The sequence below is a fragment of the Bidens hawaiensis genome, unplaced genomic scaffold (assembly GCF_021521415.1).
Source record: "Bidens hawaiensis isolate Kalapana, Puna unplaced genomic scaffold, B.hawaiensis_p1.1 tig00032852_1, whole genome shotgun sequence".
Taxonomy (NCBI): domain Eukaryota; kingdom Viridiplantae; phylum Streptophyta; class Magnoliopsida; order Asterales; family Asteraceae; genus Bidens; species Bidens hawaiensis.
The window spans coordinates 1-19,082 of NW_027495629.1; the positions used below are offsets into that span (position 1 = coordinate 1).

Sequence of the window (19,082 nt, forward strand, 5' to 3'; positions counted from 1 at the left end):
CTGTTGCAATTTCTCTTTTGGCATAAGAGAAACGTCAGTTAAAGGCCCTTGATTTTCATAATCTTCTTTGTTTAACAATATTGATGAAAATTTACTTTCTAAGGGCTTACACAACCCAAAATCAGATAACTTTAGATGCCCATTTCGGTCTAGTATCAGGTTATCTGGTTTAATATCCCTACAAGTGAAAACAAGTTAAGCACATGCTTCAGTAGTTCAATGTACATAATGTTTTATCAGGAAATATAATATGATATAACACCTGTGTATGTAGTTATGCTGGTGAATAGAATGAATGGCTAGGATACTTTCAGCCATATAAAACCGAGCAACGTCCTCGGAAAGAATATCTTCTCTCATTAGCAAAGTCATGATGTCACCACCAGGTAAATATTCCATTATAAGATACAAATAATCAGCATCTTGAAATGAATAATATAGTTTTACAATGCATCTGCTATCAACCTCCACAAGCAAATTCCTCTCAGATCTAACATGTTCAACCTAAGTACACAAAACATTAAGCCATTTGCAGTACTATCTTGATCTAATATCAAATCAAATACCTTTAAACAAAATCACATAGATCAAGTATGAATTCACATGATTCCAACAATAATACCTGCCCGCGACTAAGCATATCAGATTTCTTCAACTTTTTCATTGCAAAAACTTCTCCAGTAGTTTTAGCACGACATAATCTGACCTGCATAATACAATAAAAACAGGTAAGAAATCAATTCTACCAAAACAACTCAAATCATTGCCGTTTTAATGAAAATTTAGCCTTAAATTTTGCAAACTGAAAAGTAGCGATTACATCGAAATTAATGATTGTAAATTCTAATGATACAATGTTAGATATTTTAGTGTAACTGGATTAACTTGTTGACCAACGTAAATCATAATATTCATCAAACAAGTCACCAGGTGAGGGGTGAGCTTATTTGAGTTAATTATGATCTTCAACATTAGTTACTCATTGATCATCCCGCGTGTTTTTCCAGTTCTCAAAATTCACACAACAAACATACTAAGTTCTCGTATAATTATTATTTCGATCCGAAAGTATTTCACGACTCTCATATTACGAATCCCCAACAAATTACGATCCTAGGGTTTGTAGTTTGTACCTCTCCAAAAGCGCCTTTACCGATCAAAGTCAAAAGCTCAAAATCATCAATCCCAATCTTATGCCTCTGCAACCTCATGTACTCCGTCTCCTTCTTCTCCAAATTCCTTAACATTTGCTCTTCCTCCTCACTCGACACCTTCGCCTCAGCCGCTCGCCTCTGTAAAGCTCGTCTCCTGGATACAAATCAACACCACAATCAAGACACGGCATCGATAAACACTTTGTTAACGCAATAGAAACCAACTTTAAACTACAATTCTGTATTGATCACACATCCAAAGCCTATTAAATAGATCTAACCCTAACTCGGTGACAAACATATTACCATACTTAGGTCCTTTCGTATTCACCGACCCGTGCATAATTCATGAATCAATCATGATGATAAATAAAGGGGAAGGTTATACAAATGAAATTAACGTCCTATTAACATAATTACTCTACTCATATATATAATTACTATACTTGATTCTCACGTTTAGCATGTTAATTTCATTTGTATTTGATCCAAATCCGATAAATAAACCCTAGAAACTAGAGAAACTGAAATTATAACTACCTTTCCTTGCGATCCTGTAATCCTTGGAGATAATTCTTGTAATGATTCTCAATTAACTGTTTCGCTGCGGCAGCTTTTTGTCTGGTGACCGGAGACGAAACGGCGACGTCCGGTGCGAGATTGAATCCGTGATCCGGCCGCGTGACGGATGCATCACCGCCGTCCATTTAGTTACTTCGATTGAATCGAATGGAAGTCGTCCAGATCTAGAATGATAATAATAATAAAGAAGTAGTATGAGTATGAGATTAAAAACCGAAGGTTCGGTGTGATTGGAATCTTATTATTATGAGTGATGAAATCGAGGTGAAACTGACTGACTGACAGTGAGCATATAATAATAATAATAATAATATGGAAGGAAGATGTAGGGTTTGGGTTTGAAGGATGAACTGTCTGTCAATGGTTACAGGGTGGACTCTGGAGTGCAGCTGACGCCAGTAGCATCGCCATCGTGTTATTTGGGATCTCAAACATTGTTAAGCTATACAATATCTATTAATATTAATTTTAATTTTAATTTTAATTTTAATTTTATATACCTGATTCAGGATTAACAGGGGAGCAAGTATGTCGTGATTTTGGATGAAATCTATGATCTTAACTGATTGTGTCCTCATTTTATTAAAGCTATATTGACGTATTGATGTTGTAATAAATAGATATTGAATATTAGGCAAAAACTCATTGGTGTGCGTGTGTTAAGGGTAAGTGTTACGGCAAAGGTTGTGTTCAGCTCAGAAGAGATGGTAAATGCAAGTGTCGTTAGATCCGGCGTGAAAGAGATGGCTGACATATACATAACACGATATGACATGTACACGACACGAAAACTTATCGTGTACACGCATCCCAAACTCGAACGCGAACCTGTAAATACCATGTATAGACGATAACAGATGTGGAGTGGAGAGGTAGACTACCGCTGCAACTATGAGGAGATCGTTCTGACGACACTTGTGGTTGGATTGGAATGATGTACGCCATGATCAATTGTTTGATATAAGTTTAGGGCTAACTATTTATGGTATATAACATATTATATTATTATATACTTTATTTTTTAAAAAATATAATCAGGTACTAACGGAACTTAATAGGTAAATGGGTATTTTACCTGTTTAGACACGAATATTAATAGGTCGATTATGTCTGCATGTTTAGTACATGAAACCTGTTAAGGTCATACCCGACACCTGTTAAAGTCGTGTAGGTTCGTGTCATGTATTCATGTATCGTGTTTAAATTGCCAGCCTTAAATATAGGTTTACCCAATATCGTGACCTTACGAAACACCACTTCACTACCTTTTCTATGTACATATTATAATCACATTTTATCTTTTAAATCCGGTATTTAAGTATCAACAAGCAAAACATGTCCATCCCAATACAAGTATGCAGGTGGATCACGTTAGCCCGAACCAACTTTTTTGTACTAATTCTAGGTAAACCAATATTATTTGAATTTAATCTCATGGCAAACTATTTTGTGTTAGGTCTTAAGTCGTATTCGGTGTCGTCTAAATCCGACCAACAACTATAATCAATATATAATCAAATTTACATTTGATTTCGTTAGGATTTCATATCCAATTATTTTTAATTGTGAGAAAAAAAGACAAAACCATATTTGCAACCCTCTTTATTTTGCTAGTTAACCAAAATGATGTGTTGTCGTTGTTGCTTTATGATACAAGTACAAAACCAACTAATTGGTGTATGATAATGTATATTTCACCGATGAGTGTGACACAAGAGAATTAGGTGGTGGTAATTGAGTTTCTCTCTCATATTTGAAAAAGAAAATGATAGAAATTAAATACTATACTATGTATTAACTTTATATCTTATGTATGCACAATCACAATAATACTGATCTAGGTTAGCAATGCCCTAAGACAAGGGTTAAAAAAATTCAATAGGAAAACTAAAAGACTAGTTACTTAGGTAACCCAATGTTTAAAGTTGACCTCACACGCTCTCAAACGCGGGCAGTGTTGGATAGCCCATGCCACCATCTCTTGTTCCGGGGAAAAGCCACAGCCCGAATGCCTACCGTGTGGTAAACCGTAAAACCCCGATTAAGATTGAATTCGAATTTGAAACCTTACAATCTCCGACTCAAGTCTTCATTTCCTTTCCAATGCCAGTTGAGCTAAAGCTAATTGGTTCTTCCACTTCATACTAGTTATGATGTTGTGATCTATTATTAGGATTCAAATAATAATAACAATAATAATAATAATAATAATAAGATAAATTGATTCCAAAATTGATGAAACCATGAAATCATCATAACATCGTAACCAACATTATTCCGGTTGTTGCCTTTCAACATGCTTAATAATGAATCCACATGGTTCTACTTTCTATTATTCTGAGATTTGAACTTGGTTATAATATGAACTATTTTCACTTAAAAATTATAGATGCTTCGAATAATCATAACTCGAGATCAGTTGTGATCAATTTAAAATTTTGATTAGACTTATAGTAAACCATCAATGGTTGGTTCGTAGGGTATAACTAAGTAGTTTCAGATAAAATTTATCCGTTAGAATTTACTATTTTAGATGAGATCTATTGTAATTTCGCTACATTGAAATTAGGAGTTATGTTTTGAAATTTGAATAGTTTATTAATGCTGTCTCTATGATGTATATTAAAAGTTTGTCTTGTTATTCTACATATAGGATTGATATTAAGGTTAGATGAACCAATTAGGCTCACACACACAAGGATTCAACATTGCACATTTGCACCCGTAACCTGGCCCTTTATGTATGTTTTTGAAACCGGGGTTGTCCAACTAGCTTATGACTTGCACCCCGTTCATAATTAGCTTGGTAACTGCTCGCTCATAAGTCATAACTTAGTTCGAGTTGATCCGGCCGAATCCGATATAATATGATGATAGCTCACTCTGGTTAGTTTCCTTTTTTACATTGTATATTGATTGTTTGTGCTTTGTTATAACCTGTTATTAGAGAGTGATAAAAAAGAAAAAAAACATTAAAGATCATCAAAATTCAAAATAACCTAAAATAACCAAATGAACTCATAGATCCGTTGGATACAAGCTTACTTTCCATCTAAAAATGAAGATTAAGTGCCGGGTTAACTCGATTGTATTTTAACGAGCTTTAGCTGATAATATAATTTGATCAGCTCGTTACACGATCCTATTTGAAGCAAACTTGTATTACTTGAAAATTTTGAAGGTTAACTTAATCGATCAATACCCTAGTACAAATCAAACATTCTTGTTGTTTGTAAACTCAAATGTTATTTTATTAAAAAATATAGTAAAACTTGAACATGGTCTCTTAAGACAAGTGGAAGTAACATATGAGGATATAAATATAAAATAGGTCACGTCATGCGTGTGTATTTACTAAGTGGCCAGATCACATTGTACTTGTAGCACGTCACGTGTGACAAGCTGACAAAAGTGAGGCTGGAATACCCTTAGCCTTTAATATCTAGGTGTATTATGTTATTTTCGTCTTAGATATCCATGTGTTATGATTTAACTAGTGATGATTAGTTAAACCGACTTGTCAGTGTCATATAGACAATGAGTCTTTAACTAGTCACTTATTAATTTAAGTGTTATGAGTTAACTTGGTTTAACTAAATTTAAAAAAAACAAAAACAACAGATGTGATTGGTTGTTAGTGAGATGGACCCACTTATTATTTGTGTTTCACACCGTTATGCACATGGTGCTGAGTCTTTTTTGGGACAGCGCGGTGTTCATGTTGTTGTCTTGCCTATGTGGCAAGGATGACGCATCTTTAACTAGCCACAACACATACTCTTGTGAACCCCAACCAAATACCAAGTTATACCATTGTTAAAATGATTGTACGAGCGATAAAAGTATCTTTACGTTTGAACAAATTTGTTAGTATATTTAGTAATTAGGTTAATAGTCTTAATTTTCTAAAACCAAAGGTTATAAGTATTAATTATAGATCATAAGGGCTTTTTATGCTTTTTACGTCTATTATATTATTCTAATATACATTATATTTGTTTTAGAAAAATTAAGATTGCATTCTTATGATATTTTACAGCTTAACTAGTTGTTACCTGAATCTGACAAACCCTACAAAAAATTCTTGTGACGTAAGTACGTAACCTATCTAATCTCTCTCGCTCTCTCTTCTTATAGACGTAGGTGTGTATGCATGCATGTAAAGATTCGAATGGGTTCGACTGCCATAGTGCCATAACAAATAGTATATGGAACATAAAGAAACTTTTAATCTAAAAGGACGCCTCTAACAATTAGAACATTTTTATGTGAAACCAATATGCAGTAAGCCAAAACCCGACTTGAAATATAAATGAAAGAGTGACTTGTAGCGGATAACAAAGTTATCTTGAGAGTGACCTTGATATTATATACTAGAGGAAAGAAAGTTATGGGTTTATGGCAAAGGTGTAAGGTGTTGGCTGTGTATCATAACTGGACGTTATAAGGCCTTTTCTTTTCAAATGTCTAAGAACACTTCTGCTGTTGCAAAAAATGTATAATTTAATAGCGGATTTAGATAGTGTATGAGTTGTTTAATGGAAAAAAAGTTCCAGAAATGTTAGCTATGGCCTACGGGCTTGCCGCTTGGGTCCAAAAAAATAATTCTATGACTAATCTTAATACCAGAAATGTTAGCCATGGGCCTAGGCTAGGGACAGTCTGATTTTGTTGGATCTGATTCTAAATATTCATATTTAATTTCTGAGCCCAAAAAGTCATTTGTTTTAGCACATATTATAAAGAAAGTTAGTTACACCTATCAACAATAACGCCATCGAATTCGAAACTAAAGTCCATGCTAGAATCAAGCTTGCCGTCTCATTTGGTCGTGTACTTTTTAACATCTTTTTATATTTTTCTTATACATCATGAGTGACCAGCTCCACCAACACACTTCTTTATCAGACGTTGATTCGACTAAGTATCAGACAATAACATCACATCTATTAAGGTTCTAAGAAACAACTTATACGATCACATATGATTATGAACAAGCCAATAAACTAAGACAAAGAACCCGCTTTTCCAATACATGGGATCATCAACATTCACATAAAACCCTTAGCATATATTTCATGCGCAATTTTCTTAAAGAATTGGAATTTGATTTGTAATTGAATTTGCTAGGATTTAAAATTTGAAAGTACTAGAATGATTATAATCTACCACGTAAATTTATATTTATAATAAATTCTAGTGACAAAACAATCAAAAATTTATTCTAATCCTACATCGCCACCCTGCTACTGCTGCAGGAGTCAAAACAGTGTAAGTTTAATTTGAAAATTGTAAACATTGTACTAAAAGTATAACACAACCGATGACGACGTTCAGTGGCAGATGTACTAAAAGTATATACACAACCAGTCAACTTCTCGTCGGTAGTGTAAAAAAAATACTTTAGGTCAGCTTTCGTGTTTTGTTACCCCTGGAAAAAATAATGTTACCCCTATGCGTTTTAAGCCCAACCAATTCAAAAATTTAACCCAACTAAATCCCAAACAAAGGTGTAAAACCGAAACCAATAAAACTCATTAACCATTAAAATAATATATGTTACATTTAAAATAATATATATACACTTGTTGGACGATATTTTAGGCCTCACAAATGTTATATAAAAACCTCTTAAAAAATCAAGACTTGTAAGAAGCGTCTAAACTGATAATCGGGACAAACCGAGCATTAAATAAGATAAAACAGGTTTGACAAGATCTTAGCTAGAGTGAAATCTTTTTGTGAAAATAAAACAAGATTAAGATGTTAGATATGACGGAAAGTTATGGCAATCAACGAAACTGAAACAATATCATTACTAATCGACATCATTTTGAGGTTGAAGTTTTTAATACCGTTTTGGATATGCCAATTCAAGAACTTGAAATTATATTTAGTAAGGTCTCAAGTAGTTTGATAGAAAATATGTCCGGTTTAACTCCTTGTGATTCATTTTCTAAGTTTGACATATAGAAGATATTGACATTTTCTAATATGTATCCGAAAGACTTTAGTAATGGCGAACTAGGGTGTATTTCGAGTGATCTTACGACATTTTATCACACTTTAAATTAAGATGATAAATTTGAAAAATTGGGGGAATGTGTGACCTTGCTCGTGTAATGGTGGAAACCGGAAAACACACCACTTTTCCTTTGGTTTATCGTATATTGAAGCTAGCGTTGATTTTACCAGTTGCAACCGCAACCGTTGAAAAATGTTTTTCTAAAATGAAGCTTATCAAGACGGATTTGCGCAACTGAATCGGTGATGAGTAATTGAACAATGTTTTAATTTATGCGGTTGAAAGAGGAACTCTTGATAAAGTAAAAGGATGTAATGGCTCGATTTCAAGTTTTTAAAAACCAAATGGAGAATATGCAACCCATGTGTTTAAATTTATTTATCATCGTGTTTCTACATTTGTTTAGTTTACATTGTATAAAATATGGTTAAATTTTCCCTTTTCTGTTGAACGTTACCTTTGACATTTGATTCTAGATCCGCCACTAACGACTTTCATAAGTTTTGGTTCAACCACCACCAACCCTTTCAACCCAAATGGTCCAAGTTATCCACACCCAACTACTAAACATGCCATGCGTATTCGGGCTTAACTGTACTTCCAATCGGTCCAGTTTGAAAACCAAAATCATTACCTCATACCCATATTCGATTTACAAAACCACCCGACCCGTATCCAGTACAATCTTACCCGCAATTATCCGGTTGCTGTACACACACTCTCATTCAGCAGCTAACGATCGTACAAACAGTTGCCAGCGCGCCTTTTCAATAACCGAAATTAACAACAACATCCCCAATTCCGTACAAAATAGTTAGGGTTTATGCACAACCAAAACCATGGAATCAATTTCATCACCATCACACATTCATATTCATCTCCACCACACAAACCTTATCTCACCTTCCACTAACCCTTCCCTCATTTCCTTTCCCTACCGGTGGTTTTTCAAACCATTGCTTCCGAACCGGTTTTGTGGCTTGAAAGCTAGTGGTGATGGTGGTGGTGGCAGTGACGGTGATTTGCTGAGGAAACCGGCGGTGGAGGTGAAAGAGGATGCGAGTGAGGAGGATGATGGAGAAAAGAGGAGAGAGGATGGGTGGATTGATTGGGAGGATCAGATATTGGAGGATACCGTGCCGTTGGTTGGTTTTGTTAGGATGATTCTTCATTCCGGCAAGTAAGGGATGTTGTATAGTTAATTATTCATTAATCATTTTGCTTATTTATCACTTAGTATTATCATTGAACCCTATCCATTTAGTATTTAGAGCTTCAGCTTATTATTAGTTAGAATTGTTTCAAGTATATGCTCTTTAGACCACGCGCAGTGGAGGGGAAAACGAGCTCAACATGAGGGGGATTGGTTATCCAATCACATGCTTAGTTACCACTACACCACTTAGTATTTAGCTTAGTAATAGGGCATTTTACCGCTATTTGCAAAACGAGCCATTGCTGACTGGGATGCCACGCTTTGAAACACGACTGGTTGTGCTTAGTTACCACTGCACGTGGTCTTAGAAGTGAATGTTAAAAGTGTGAACATTATAGGTTCATGATTGAGTTATTAAGTTATAGCATGTATGTGTTAACTTTGAACTTTAGGAATTTAAGTTATATGGTCGCAACTTTACCTACTTAGTATCATTATTATTATTATTATTATTATTTTATTTTTATAGTTACTTATCTATTTATTTCTGTGCTCTATTTTTTCCTTTCTTCTTTAATTTTGTTCGTTAGTACTAAATATTACACTTTTTCAAACTGTACTTTATAGTTGACTTGTTAGATTGTTATGTTGTTTGCTATGGAGCCGCCGGGTTGGGGGGGGGGGGGGGAGGGGGGTCGTTGGAAGCAACCTCTCTATCCCCTTGGATAGAGGTAAGGTTTGCTTACATTCCACCCTCCTTAGACCCTACCGAAAGCTTGGCTATTTGTGGGATTTACTGGTTATGGTTGTTGTTGAATTTGTTGTTGGTGCAGATATGCAAGTGGTGAGAGGTTAAGTCCCGAACATGAGAGCACTATTTTGGAGAGGTTGTTGCCATATCATCCCGAAAGTCAGAAGAAAATTGGATGTGGCATTAGTTACATCACGGTTAACTCTCTCTCTCTCTCTCTCTCTTAACACACACACACATGTTTTTAAATGATTTAATGCCCTTAATTGTCTTGTAAGCCTTAAAAGTTTTAAATATGCTGTCTTTCAAATTTATCTGGAAGAATAATGGTAGTCTTCCTTTCTGCTGCGTACTGAATAATGTTTTTTAGGTTTAACTAAATAATAGTTTTATTATGAATTGGATATTTATTGTAAAATTTAGAGTGCAACACCATTTTTAAGGTTCTTAATTAGAATGGTCTTAGTTCTAATTTAAGATTAATGACATAGTCCATGAAACATCAAGTTATTGATTATGACAATTGTGCATGAGATTAGTTACATGTAGTTTGTCATACATTTCTAGGTTTAATGCTATCCTTATTGACAAAAGTTCGATTGGGATCATTGTATTGGATGTTTGTACTTTAGCAATGCCAATCGTGTCGGGTTGTGGATTGATGGGTTAAATTGTTCAACTTGAACACAACCCATATTTCTATTCATGTCTAAAACATCATTGTCAACCCTAGCCCGTACACACTTAAAATCGTGTAACTCATTTATCTGAATAGGTTGACGAGTGATAACCAAGTTGTAAACCTGTTAATCGAGTTGATGGGTTGTAAAAACACGGCTTAAACGAGTTATAAATGGGTAAGTGGGTCGACCTGTTTAACTAAGCAGTTTGGCTGGTTAACCCGTTTAATTAAACAGATTAAACAGGTCAACCCGAACACGACCCATTTAATTAAACAGTCAACCCGAACATGACCTGTTTTTAAAATGGGTTAGATATGCCAATCCAAAACCTGATTATTTTCGGGACGTGTCGGGAATTGCCACTAGCAGTAATAACTCACAGAGTCACGAGGTTTTAATTTTGATATATTTTTAGTTTTTGAGTCTGGATTTTGATTTGAAAAAATCAATATGCATTAAACAAGAAAATAGAGGTTGATGAAGAGGGTGATCTGGTCATTTGACTCCCATCATGGGTGTGCTGTGCACATGATGTCTTTTGAACTTTATTGTGCAACCGAAACTTTAACTAAAGTTCCTCTATATAATAATGCGAAATTTAACTTGTAATAACGCCATACTTTTAATATTTTTCATCAACATTAAACCCAGTAACCCGTTATTAAATATGGATGATGTGGCATCATTTTTCAGTTTTTTGCCATTTCACTGCCACCTCATATTCTAAGTGTATTAAGAGGGTGACGAGGATTTTTTAAAATAAATTGCGCGTTAGAGGTGTGCTAACTAAGATGAATATCATGGAATCAATGAGGGGCATTTTGTGAGATTTGTTTTTTCTTATTACTAGAAAATAGAATGTATGTGATTAATAAAAAAATAGCTGTTTTTTAGTCTTAGTTAAAAGTTAGATGAGTTAAGTAAACACATTAAAACACTCACAAATGCCTACACGTCAGCAGCCAGATGGGCAAAACCATGACACCTCATCGCATGCTATTTACAGGTTGGTTACCATCCAGATTTTGAAAGCTCAAGATGTCTGTTTATAGTGAGGAAAGATGGAGAAATGGAAGATTTTTCATATTGGAAGTGCATAAAAGGTTTGATCAGGAAAAAGTATCCTTTATATGCTGACAATTTTATCCTCAGGCATTTCCGAAGGCGTAGGCATAATGATTAAAGATAAAAACCATTGTTTATGTTGTATTTATTGAGATGTTAGCTTGCATCAAGATTAGTGTCATATGATGCATACATATGATGCCATTTTGAGAAAATGTAAAGATGAACTCTTACCTTCTTTGCAGTTTAAATTTTCTCATTTGTTTCGGGTGTTTTTAAGGATTAAGCGGAACACATTTTAATGTTCAAATTTGTTAATCTTAGCATTTTATGATGTTTATGTAAATGGTTATTAATCTTGTTTCTTGATTTGATGATGATTAAGTAGAAGCAATGATGATTATTATCTTATGTGATGGTAAGTAATTTTACTTCGTAAGTATACCTGGTAATCATGCATTATTTGATGGTTTTATTTGGCTGAAAATAAGTTGTATATGGGTTCATTTGGGTTAACTAAAATTAGTCAACGTATCAACTTGGATCTACTCATATTAGTAACGGGCCAACTATTATAAAACTTACATATGAACTCATTTCAATCAGAATTCAGAATGTAGTTATTTGTGGCAACTGAGGGTTTGTATTAAATCTTGTATGAAAATTTGTAATGGGAAAAGTGTTCTCAAAATATGTTTTTTGAGTTTTGGGAATTGATATCTGAATATTGATTAACATTTGATATAAAAAATCTATTGCATCCAGAAAGCTAATATCCATCCCTCCCATTTCAATTGGTTTTATGAATCCATACAGTAAACAACCAGCATCGGCACCACTGCTGCGATCATGGCAACTGTCACCACCGCCTCCATATGATTGATGCTCTTTTGCTGGGGTTGTCAACCCATTTTGGTCCGAACCAAAATGATAGTCCTTTAAATCAACTCATTTTAACATAAACTCATTTTTACTCAAAGTCATCCCGACACACCTTGCTAGTCTATGTAAATAGTGGGTGAGCAGTGTCAACGTGAAGGAGAGAAAGACGTCCGTGAAGCTTCATTGGAGATACTCTTGATATGAAAGTTTTAAAAGCCGACAACATCGGCTATATTTTTGCCTTCACACGTATCCTTATATATTTTAATCTGATCTTACTTTTTACACTAGTATCTCATAACTAATTTATTTAAACTAAACTATATATATTTCAACTAGTTTTTATCCCTCGTATTACGGGGGTTGTTTTATATTGTTTGTTTTAATATTTATTTATTTTTTGAATTTATATTTTTTTATTGTATCAAAGTTAATAATATACTTATGGTTTGATGATAAATTGTTTCACAAATAAATGAGATGTTATAACACGTTTTAAAAGCTATATGGTTTTGATGAGACTCAAAACCCATCTATTTTTCCTACTATAAAATGGGTTTTTTTTAATTTAAATAATATATATATCTTTTTTAAAATAAGTAAGATATTAATTTTTAGTATGCCCTATTTTATAGGATTTTTACATCAATAATTTGGTGAAAATAATTTTTTATTTAATGAGATGTTATAACCCGTTTAAAGAATATCTGGGTTTGGTAAAATCCATGCCCATGAATTCGGGTCAAATGCATGAGAAGCCTCTATTTAAAAATCAAGCAAATCTGATGACTCCAAAAAAAGGGGGAGCGACCACATCGCGACACCTAGAATTTTTGTATCTTCGTTTATATATATTATTATTATAGATAGATATACCGTAATACAATATAATAAATTATTGGTATACTTTTAATATAATAAAAAAATTATATTTTTTTAAAGTAAGTATAATAAACTATTAACATAATATCATAATAATAACATTTTTAACACATTGATATAATCATTTGTAAGTTATAAATAATATATATATATCTGTAACATCCCGAAATTTCTAAGAATAAATAATTAATACATTATTTATTTAAGATAGAAAAGTTTACTTAAGTTAGTAGAGAAATAAAATAATAAAGATGGAAGAATAAGTAGGCTAATTAGATAGAATTAATTATGGACCAAAAAGGAAAGATGAGCCTAAGGTCCATGGGTTTAACGGAGTATAAATACCCCTTAAAACCCTAATCCTTTCCATTTTCATACATTTCCACACCATGGCCTACACCATCAAAACACACACTTAACCCAATTCTCGTTTTTGAGAAAAACACCCACAAAGACACAAAGATTCCCGGAGATCTAGCCGTCGGATCGGTCTCAAATTTTAAACCGAGTATTCCTGACATATAAATGAAGATTTCCACCGAAAAGATCTTCGATCAGATGTCGGGAAGTCCGGTTTTAATCAGTAAAACCACAGCAGCTCAAAAGTGAAGATTCCGGCGACTGTTCAGCTATTCCGGCGACTTTAGCGGCGTTTTCCGGCGAAGGTGAGCTGATGGGTTTGTAGATCGGGACAAGACGGTTCCGTGGCCGCTTGAATCACTCAAATCGGAGTTCGTTTGATATGGTTTTGAGCATCTCGAGTGATTTCATACAAATACCTCAAATGTACGTTTTTGTTAAAAAGACTTACTTTTCATGAACGGATTTACATGAAAATTGGTAGGATGAATGATCGGGTCTAGATAAATCATAAAGCTTCAAACTTGATGATTAATATGGACGTAAAGGGCTCATGATTAGATACGGCTCATGAATGAAACCCTAGAACTAGCTTAAAGAACGTTTTAGGATTAAAGGTTCAATCTTTATGACTAGAATGAGTTAGATCTTGAAGCCGTGAGGTTAACGGGAGGTAACAAATGAGAAACGGTTAAGGTGGTTGGGCTATAGATGATTTTAAGTTTAACCATGGACCGTTAGCCGTTATAGAATGGGTTTAAAGGTAGAAACCTGAGCTGAACGCATCAGACCAGGGGTCTCGGTGACCTGAGCCTACGTCTGGGGCTCTCGGTCGACACGAGAACTCGGTCAACATGGGTCATCGGCCAAATGGAGTTCTCGGTAAACAAGAATTCTCGGTGACGAGAGTTCTCGGTGATTCAGGGTTCTCGGCCATGGGGTTCTCGGTCAAGACCATAGTTGTCGGCCACGGGCTGGGTTCTTTGCCAAGAGTTCTCGGCTGACTAGTCCTCTGTTGGGTTTTGGGTTGAATCCAGTTGGGCTCAGATAGTGAACAGTTGGGCCTAAAACAACTAAGCCCACATCATGTAAAGCCCATAGTTAAAATCAGATCAGCCCATCAGCATGAACTAAAATAAACAAGCCCAACTTAGAATCATATTGGTTAACTTAAATACCAACTTAATCAAGTTGAAGGTTAATTAACAAAAATATATATTACAGTTAGCCGAGCTCAGTTAAAGAGAGGAATTACGATAAACGGCGAGCGCAACAGGATCCAGGTGAGTTTCTAGCCCCATTTCCTTGTTATGATTTCGGGGCTGTGTGCATACTCGATGTGATAGTTAATACACTTACCTTAAATGGTAAGTGTATGCCTTATATGGTTTATATGTTATGTATGTATATCTTAAATGTGAATGAAAGCTTGTCGGTATGTGAACGATCTTCGGATATTGCACGTGCTAACAAGGGAGGTATGTTTATGATCGATGAATGTGTATGATAGATATATGTACAATATATGAATATGTATGAATGATTAAAGAAAGTATGAATGTTATGGGTATGTGAAGACTGTATGTACGAAGATGAAGAAAGAGGGGCCAGACCCTAATAATATCTGAGATAGAGAAGAAACGGACCAGACCCTAATAATATCTGAGATAGAGAAGTAAAAATGGACCATACCTTAATAATATCTGAGATAGACAAGAAAGGGATCAGACCCTAAAATATATGAGATAGACAAAGGAAAGAGGGAGCAGACCCTAATAATATCTGAGATAAACAAGAAAGGGATCAGACCCTAATAATATCTGAGATAGACAAAGGAAAGAGGGACCATACCCTAATAATATCTGAGATAGAATGGACAGTAATTATATAGTATGAAAGTAATAAAGTATGAATGTATGTATGAAAGTAAGTTAGTAAAGTAATTATTGTGTATCTTCGGATGCATGATTGAAGGTAAGCGTATGTATTATATGATATGCGATTTATTAGAACTCACTTAGCGTAGCTGACTTTTAGTATGCACGCAGGTGAGTAGATGAGACAGCTGGCTTGAGTGGAGACACATGGCAGGAGAATAAGAGTCTGACATCTGAAGACTTATTATATTTTAATTTTAATACTTTAATGTTAAAAGACAAAGGATGTTTTGAGACAAGTTATGAATTATGAAATGTTTTATGAAAGTTTTATATTACGCGTAAAGTTTTAATTAAATCTGATATTTAGAACTGTGTTTATGAGTAAATCCAACATTCAAATGTGAGGTACCGGTAACAGGGCCTTATAATATCTTTTAGGTAAGGGGCTTTAGTGCTTTACTATCAAGATACTTGCTTCCATGATCCATCCTTTAGCAAATATGGGCCCTCATGTGTTTTGTCGATGAGCAATGCGCGTTTTAAACGTCAATACAAGTAATAAAAAAGTTAAAAGAAGGGGATGAGAAAAATCTACAAAGTAATAATAGTTTGATAAAATTGATGAATAGAACAAAAAGTTTTGATGGATGGATGGATGGGCATAATTGCAGTTGTTGGAAGCTTTGGAAGTTGACACCTATTCATTAAATCATTATAATCTTATCATCATACTTTGCTTGACACATCCTATGTCGATCCCATGGTGCGTGGTCCATTTCATGTCCCTTTAATCAAAAGAGTTTTAAGAGTAATCATATCATATTAAGTTAAATCATCATAATTAAATTACCTACCTAACTAAGTATTTTCACATGGTGTGGTGAACTGGGAGTCTTGAATCCGGATATGAACGTGTTATGACTTATGATATGTAAAGCTAACACCGTTGTTAGCCTTGTTACATGAAGAGGGGATTCCTGTAATAATTAACAACATTCGGTGTGAGAATCGTGTGGTAAGGGGTAAGTATAATTAAAGAGTGAGATCGGAAATCCTTTTACCGTGTGATGAAGTTTTCTATATAATAGCCGAAGGTATAGAATATTTATTGGGACACGTGTCGTGGGAGTATCCGGATTTTCTCTTTTACAATCGTCATAGTTGAGATCGTGGATGTCGTTTTACGTGGGGGCCATTACTTTGTACTTTTTCCTCCTTTGTGTGGTTGTCACGGTCTACTACACAGGTGGTGCTACCCTTGTTGTTGTTCACTCCTACATAGCAGGTGTACCTCTATTTAGGTGGCATTTTTGGACTATGCGATCCAGGAGTGCATTTGTGAGCATGCCTTTTTTTTAACAATTTCGCTTTTGATAGTTTGTTTATACCTTCTCACTATGTATGCTCTAAAGAAAATATTTTAATGTGCATATGTGGTTTGAAATTTTAGTAAGCTTTAATGGAACAAAACATAAAGTAGGAGCCTATAACTCACGTGTGTGTGGGGCGAGACATACTACTGGAAAAAAATGACCTTCTAGGAAGTTTCTATCCGGATAACCAGCAACGTAGTGTTGAGTTAGCGTACAAATCAAACAACATTAGTTAGTATGAAGGGTTTGATATTACACTTGTATAAGTAGTCTCGTTCAAAACCCAAAAAGTCCGAGACTTGTTAATGGTGGAAGTTTGGATTACCATCAATGGTCGATCATTTGATTTTTCTGGAATAATTAAGTTTATATTTGAAACAAATTCACCAATTACATTTGACGCATTGAGAGAGTTAGTAACTTAGTATAGTTAACAACCTGATTACCATGCTATTAAAATGTTAAGAACCTTAGTTGCAAGTTTGATTAGACCAAGGGTCTCTTAAGATAATTTATAATTATAGGTGTCTTTGTTATGTGATAGATGAAGCATGCGATATTTTGTAAGTGAAATGGGAAAAGTGGGCGTAGCACGGCTTTGACTTTGACTTTGACTTTGACTTTGACTTTGATGTATTTTGCTGTTTTTGGACGGCAACTTTTTCTTCACTCATAAAAATAAAAATAAAAATAATTAGGTGCATCATAATATCATATGTTGGTCTTCATCCGTTTATTTAGTGCCCACAACTACTTGTCCCCTTCCCATAATCCAATCAAGGATATCATCACTCTCATAATCTTTTTATATTCTTATAATAATTAATAGTAACCCAATGAATAAGTTACGATAATACATGAGATCTTACATGCAGGCTTTGATTAAAAAAAACTAATTATACGCAACATAAGCAAACAACACACACACATTTCACGCGGAAATGAAATAAATGAACACAATAGTATAACTTGGTTCGGCTTTAATGTAAACCCTACGTCCATGGATGCAATTAATGTTTCTCTTTATGTGGATGCTCAAAGATTACAATTACATGTTTGAGTATTTAGAAGTTATAAACTAGGGTTAATTACTTGCTTAACAAGAAACAAATAATGCACCATTTAATCAACACGCTTAAAAGCCCAAAGCCTTCACATATTTAAACTCAACACGCTTAGGACATGCGTAATGAGACATTATGGGGGCGGATAAAGCCCCTACACCACTCTCACGGGGCATTATATGGGCGTGAAAGTCATAAACATTTATACAATAAAGTCCACATGTATCTTGAAGTGGTACTGATTGAAGGAACATTATCCATGACATATGTTTTTGGCTAAAAAAAGTGATGATGTGGTCGAATATGACCTTTAAAGAGCATAACCATTACGTGCAACCTTAGCTTAAAGTTATATCGAAATCCCATTGATTGTTTCATAGCGTGACTGGTTAAGATCATGCCATATGGCACTTGATTACGGGTCATCGACATAGTCAATCATGTTGAGCCATGTGACACTCTCCTATAGATGCCACATGCCCACATGACATCGTTTTGCAAGTTATGTTTTATATACCATCAACAATTTTCTACCAAACAAACATAGAATACAAATAAGTTGACACGTGGAGAACATTATGCATGATACAATGAATGTCGGAACCTGGATCCATACTGCCGTCGTGAGACTAAGACATGTCCTTCAAATTCTTCTAGGGACAATTTTGTACTTCAATAACCTACTTACGGAAATTAAGAATTCGTGGGGGTCAGGATAATATGCATATTAATATGTTATCTTGCTAAATTGGTAATATTAGACAATGACATGATATTTGAAATGATTAATTATAATATCTTATCCATAAATATATCTTGTTAGTAAAAGTTAGTTTATTTGTAATTTTATAATTTTGTATCTAGAAAGTAAAGGTATGGCACTGGCTCCACTATTTCTTGATAAGGAAATTATTTATTTTAAATATTACGTAGTGTATGACTGTATGACAATATAATGATTATATAAATTAACTTATTTAGATGTTTAATTTTCTATTTAGTAATTAAGGAAATTCGTGAGAACACATGTAGTTAACTTGACATAGAGTTTAAAGATGCTATGTAATTTTTTTTGTATAATTATTGAGATTTAGATACTATTACATAATGTGAGATCCAAAACATATTGCTACGATGTGACCTGTGGATATCTCATTTGCAGTTTCTGACATGGTAATCTATGTCTTTATGTGTGAAGTTTGGATATTGTTGATGTGTTTATACA

At 34.3% G+C, this 19,082-nt stretch overlaps 2 protein-coding genes across 2 annotated transcripts; one reads left to right on the plus strand and one right to left on the minus strand.

Annotated features, from left to right (window-relative positions):
• Positions 1–7: 7 nt before the first annotated feature.
• LOC143584229 (uncharacterized) lies at positions 8–2,102 on the minus strand (the record flags this gene model as incomplete). Its single annotated transcript, XM_077066321.1, has 6 exons — positions 2,088–2,102; positions 1,695–1,900; positions 1,134–1,308; positions 623–706; positions 263–504; positions 8–178 (listed from the first exon to the last, which is right to left on the minus strand). Coding segments are annotated over exons 2-6 (839 nt in total), but the record flags the coding sequence as incomplete, so codon positions are not given.
• Positions 2,103–8,347: 6,245 nt separating this feature from the next.
• On the plus strand, positions 8,348–11,777 carry LOC143584230 (protein DCL, chloroplastic-like). The gene is made up of 3 exons (XM_077066323.1): positions 8,348–8,941; positions 9,751–9,865; positions 11,358–11,777. The coding sequence occupies exons 1-3, from the start codon at positions 8,601–8,603 to the stop codon at positions 11,532–11,534; spliced, it is 633 nt and encodes a 210-aa protein (XP_076922438.1). The 5' UTR covers positions 8,348–8,600; the 3' UTR covers positions 11,535–11,777.
• The last annotated feature ends 7,305 nt before the right edge of the window (positions 11,778–19,082 follow it).

Bases quoted from the DNA above. Each gene is read 5' to 3' on its own strand.
- LOC143584230 (XM_077066323.1), top strand. From the start codon at position 8,601: ATGGAATCAATTTCATCACCATCACACATTCATATTCATCTCCACCAC. The intron at 8,942-9,750 runs GTAAGGGATGTT...TTGTTGGTGCAG, and splicing joins ATGATTCTTCATTCCGGCAA to ATATGCAAGTGGTGAGAGGT. The intron at 9,866-11,357 runs GTTAACTCTCTC...TGCTATTTACAG, and splicing joins GTGGCATTAGTTACATCACG to GTTGGTTACCATCCAGATTT.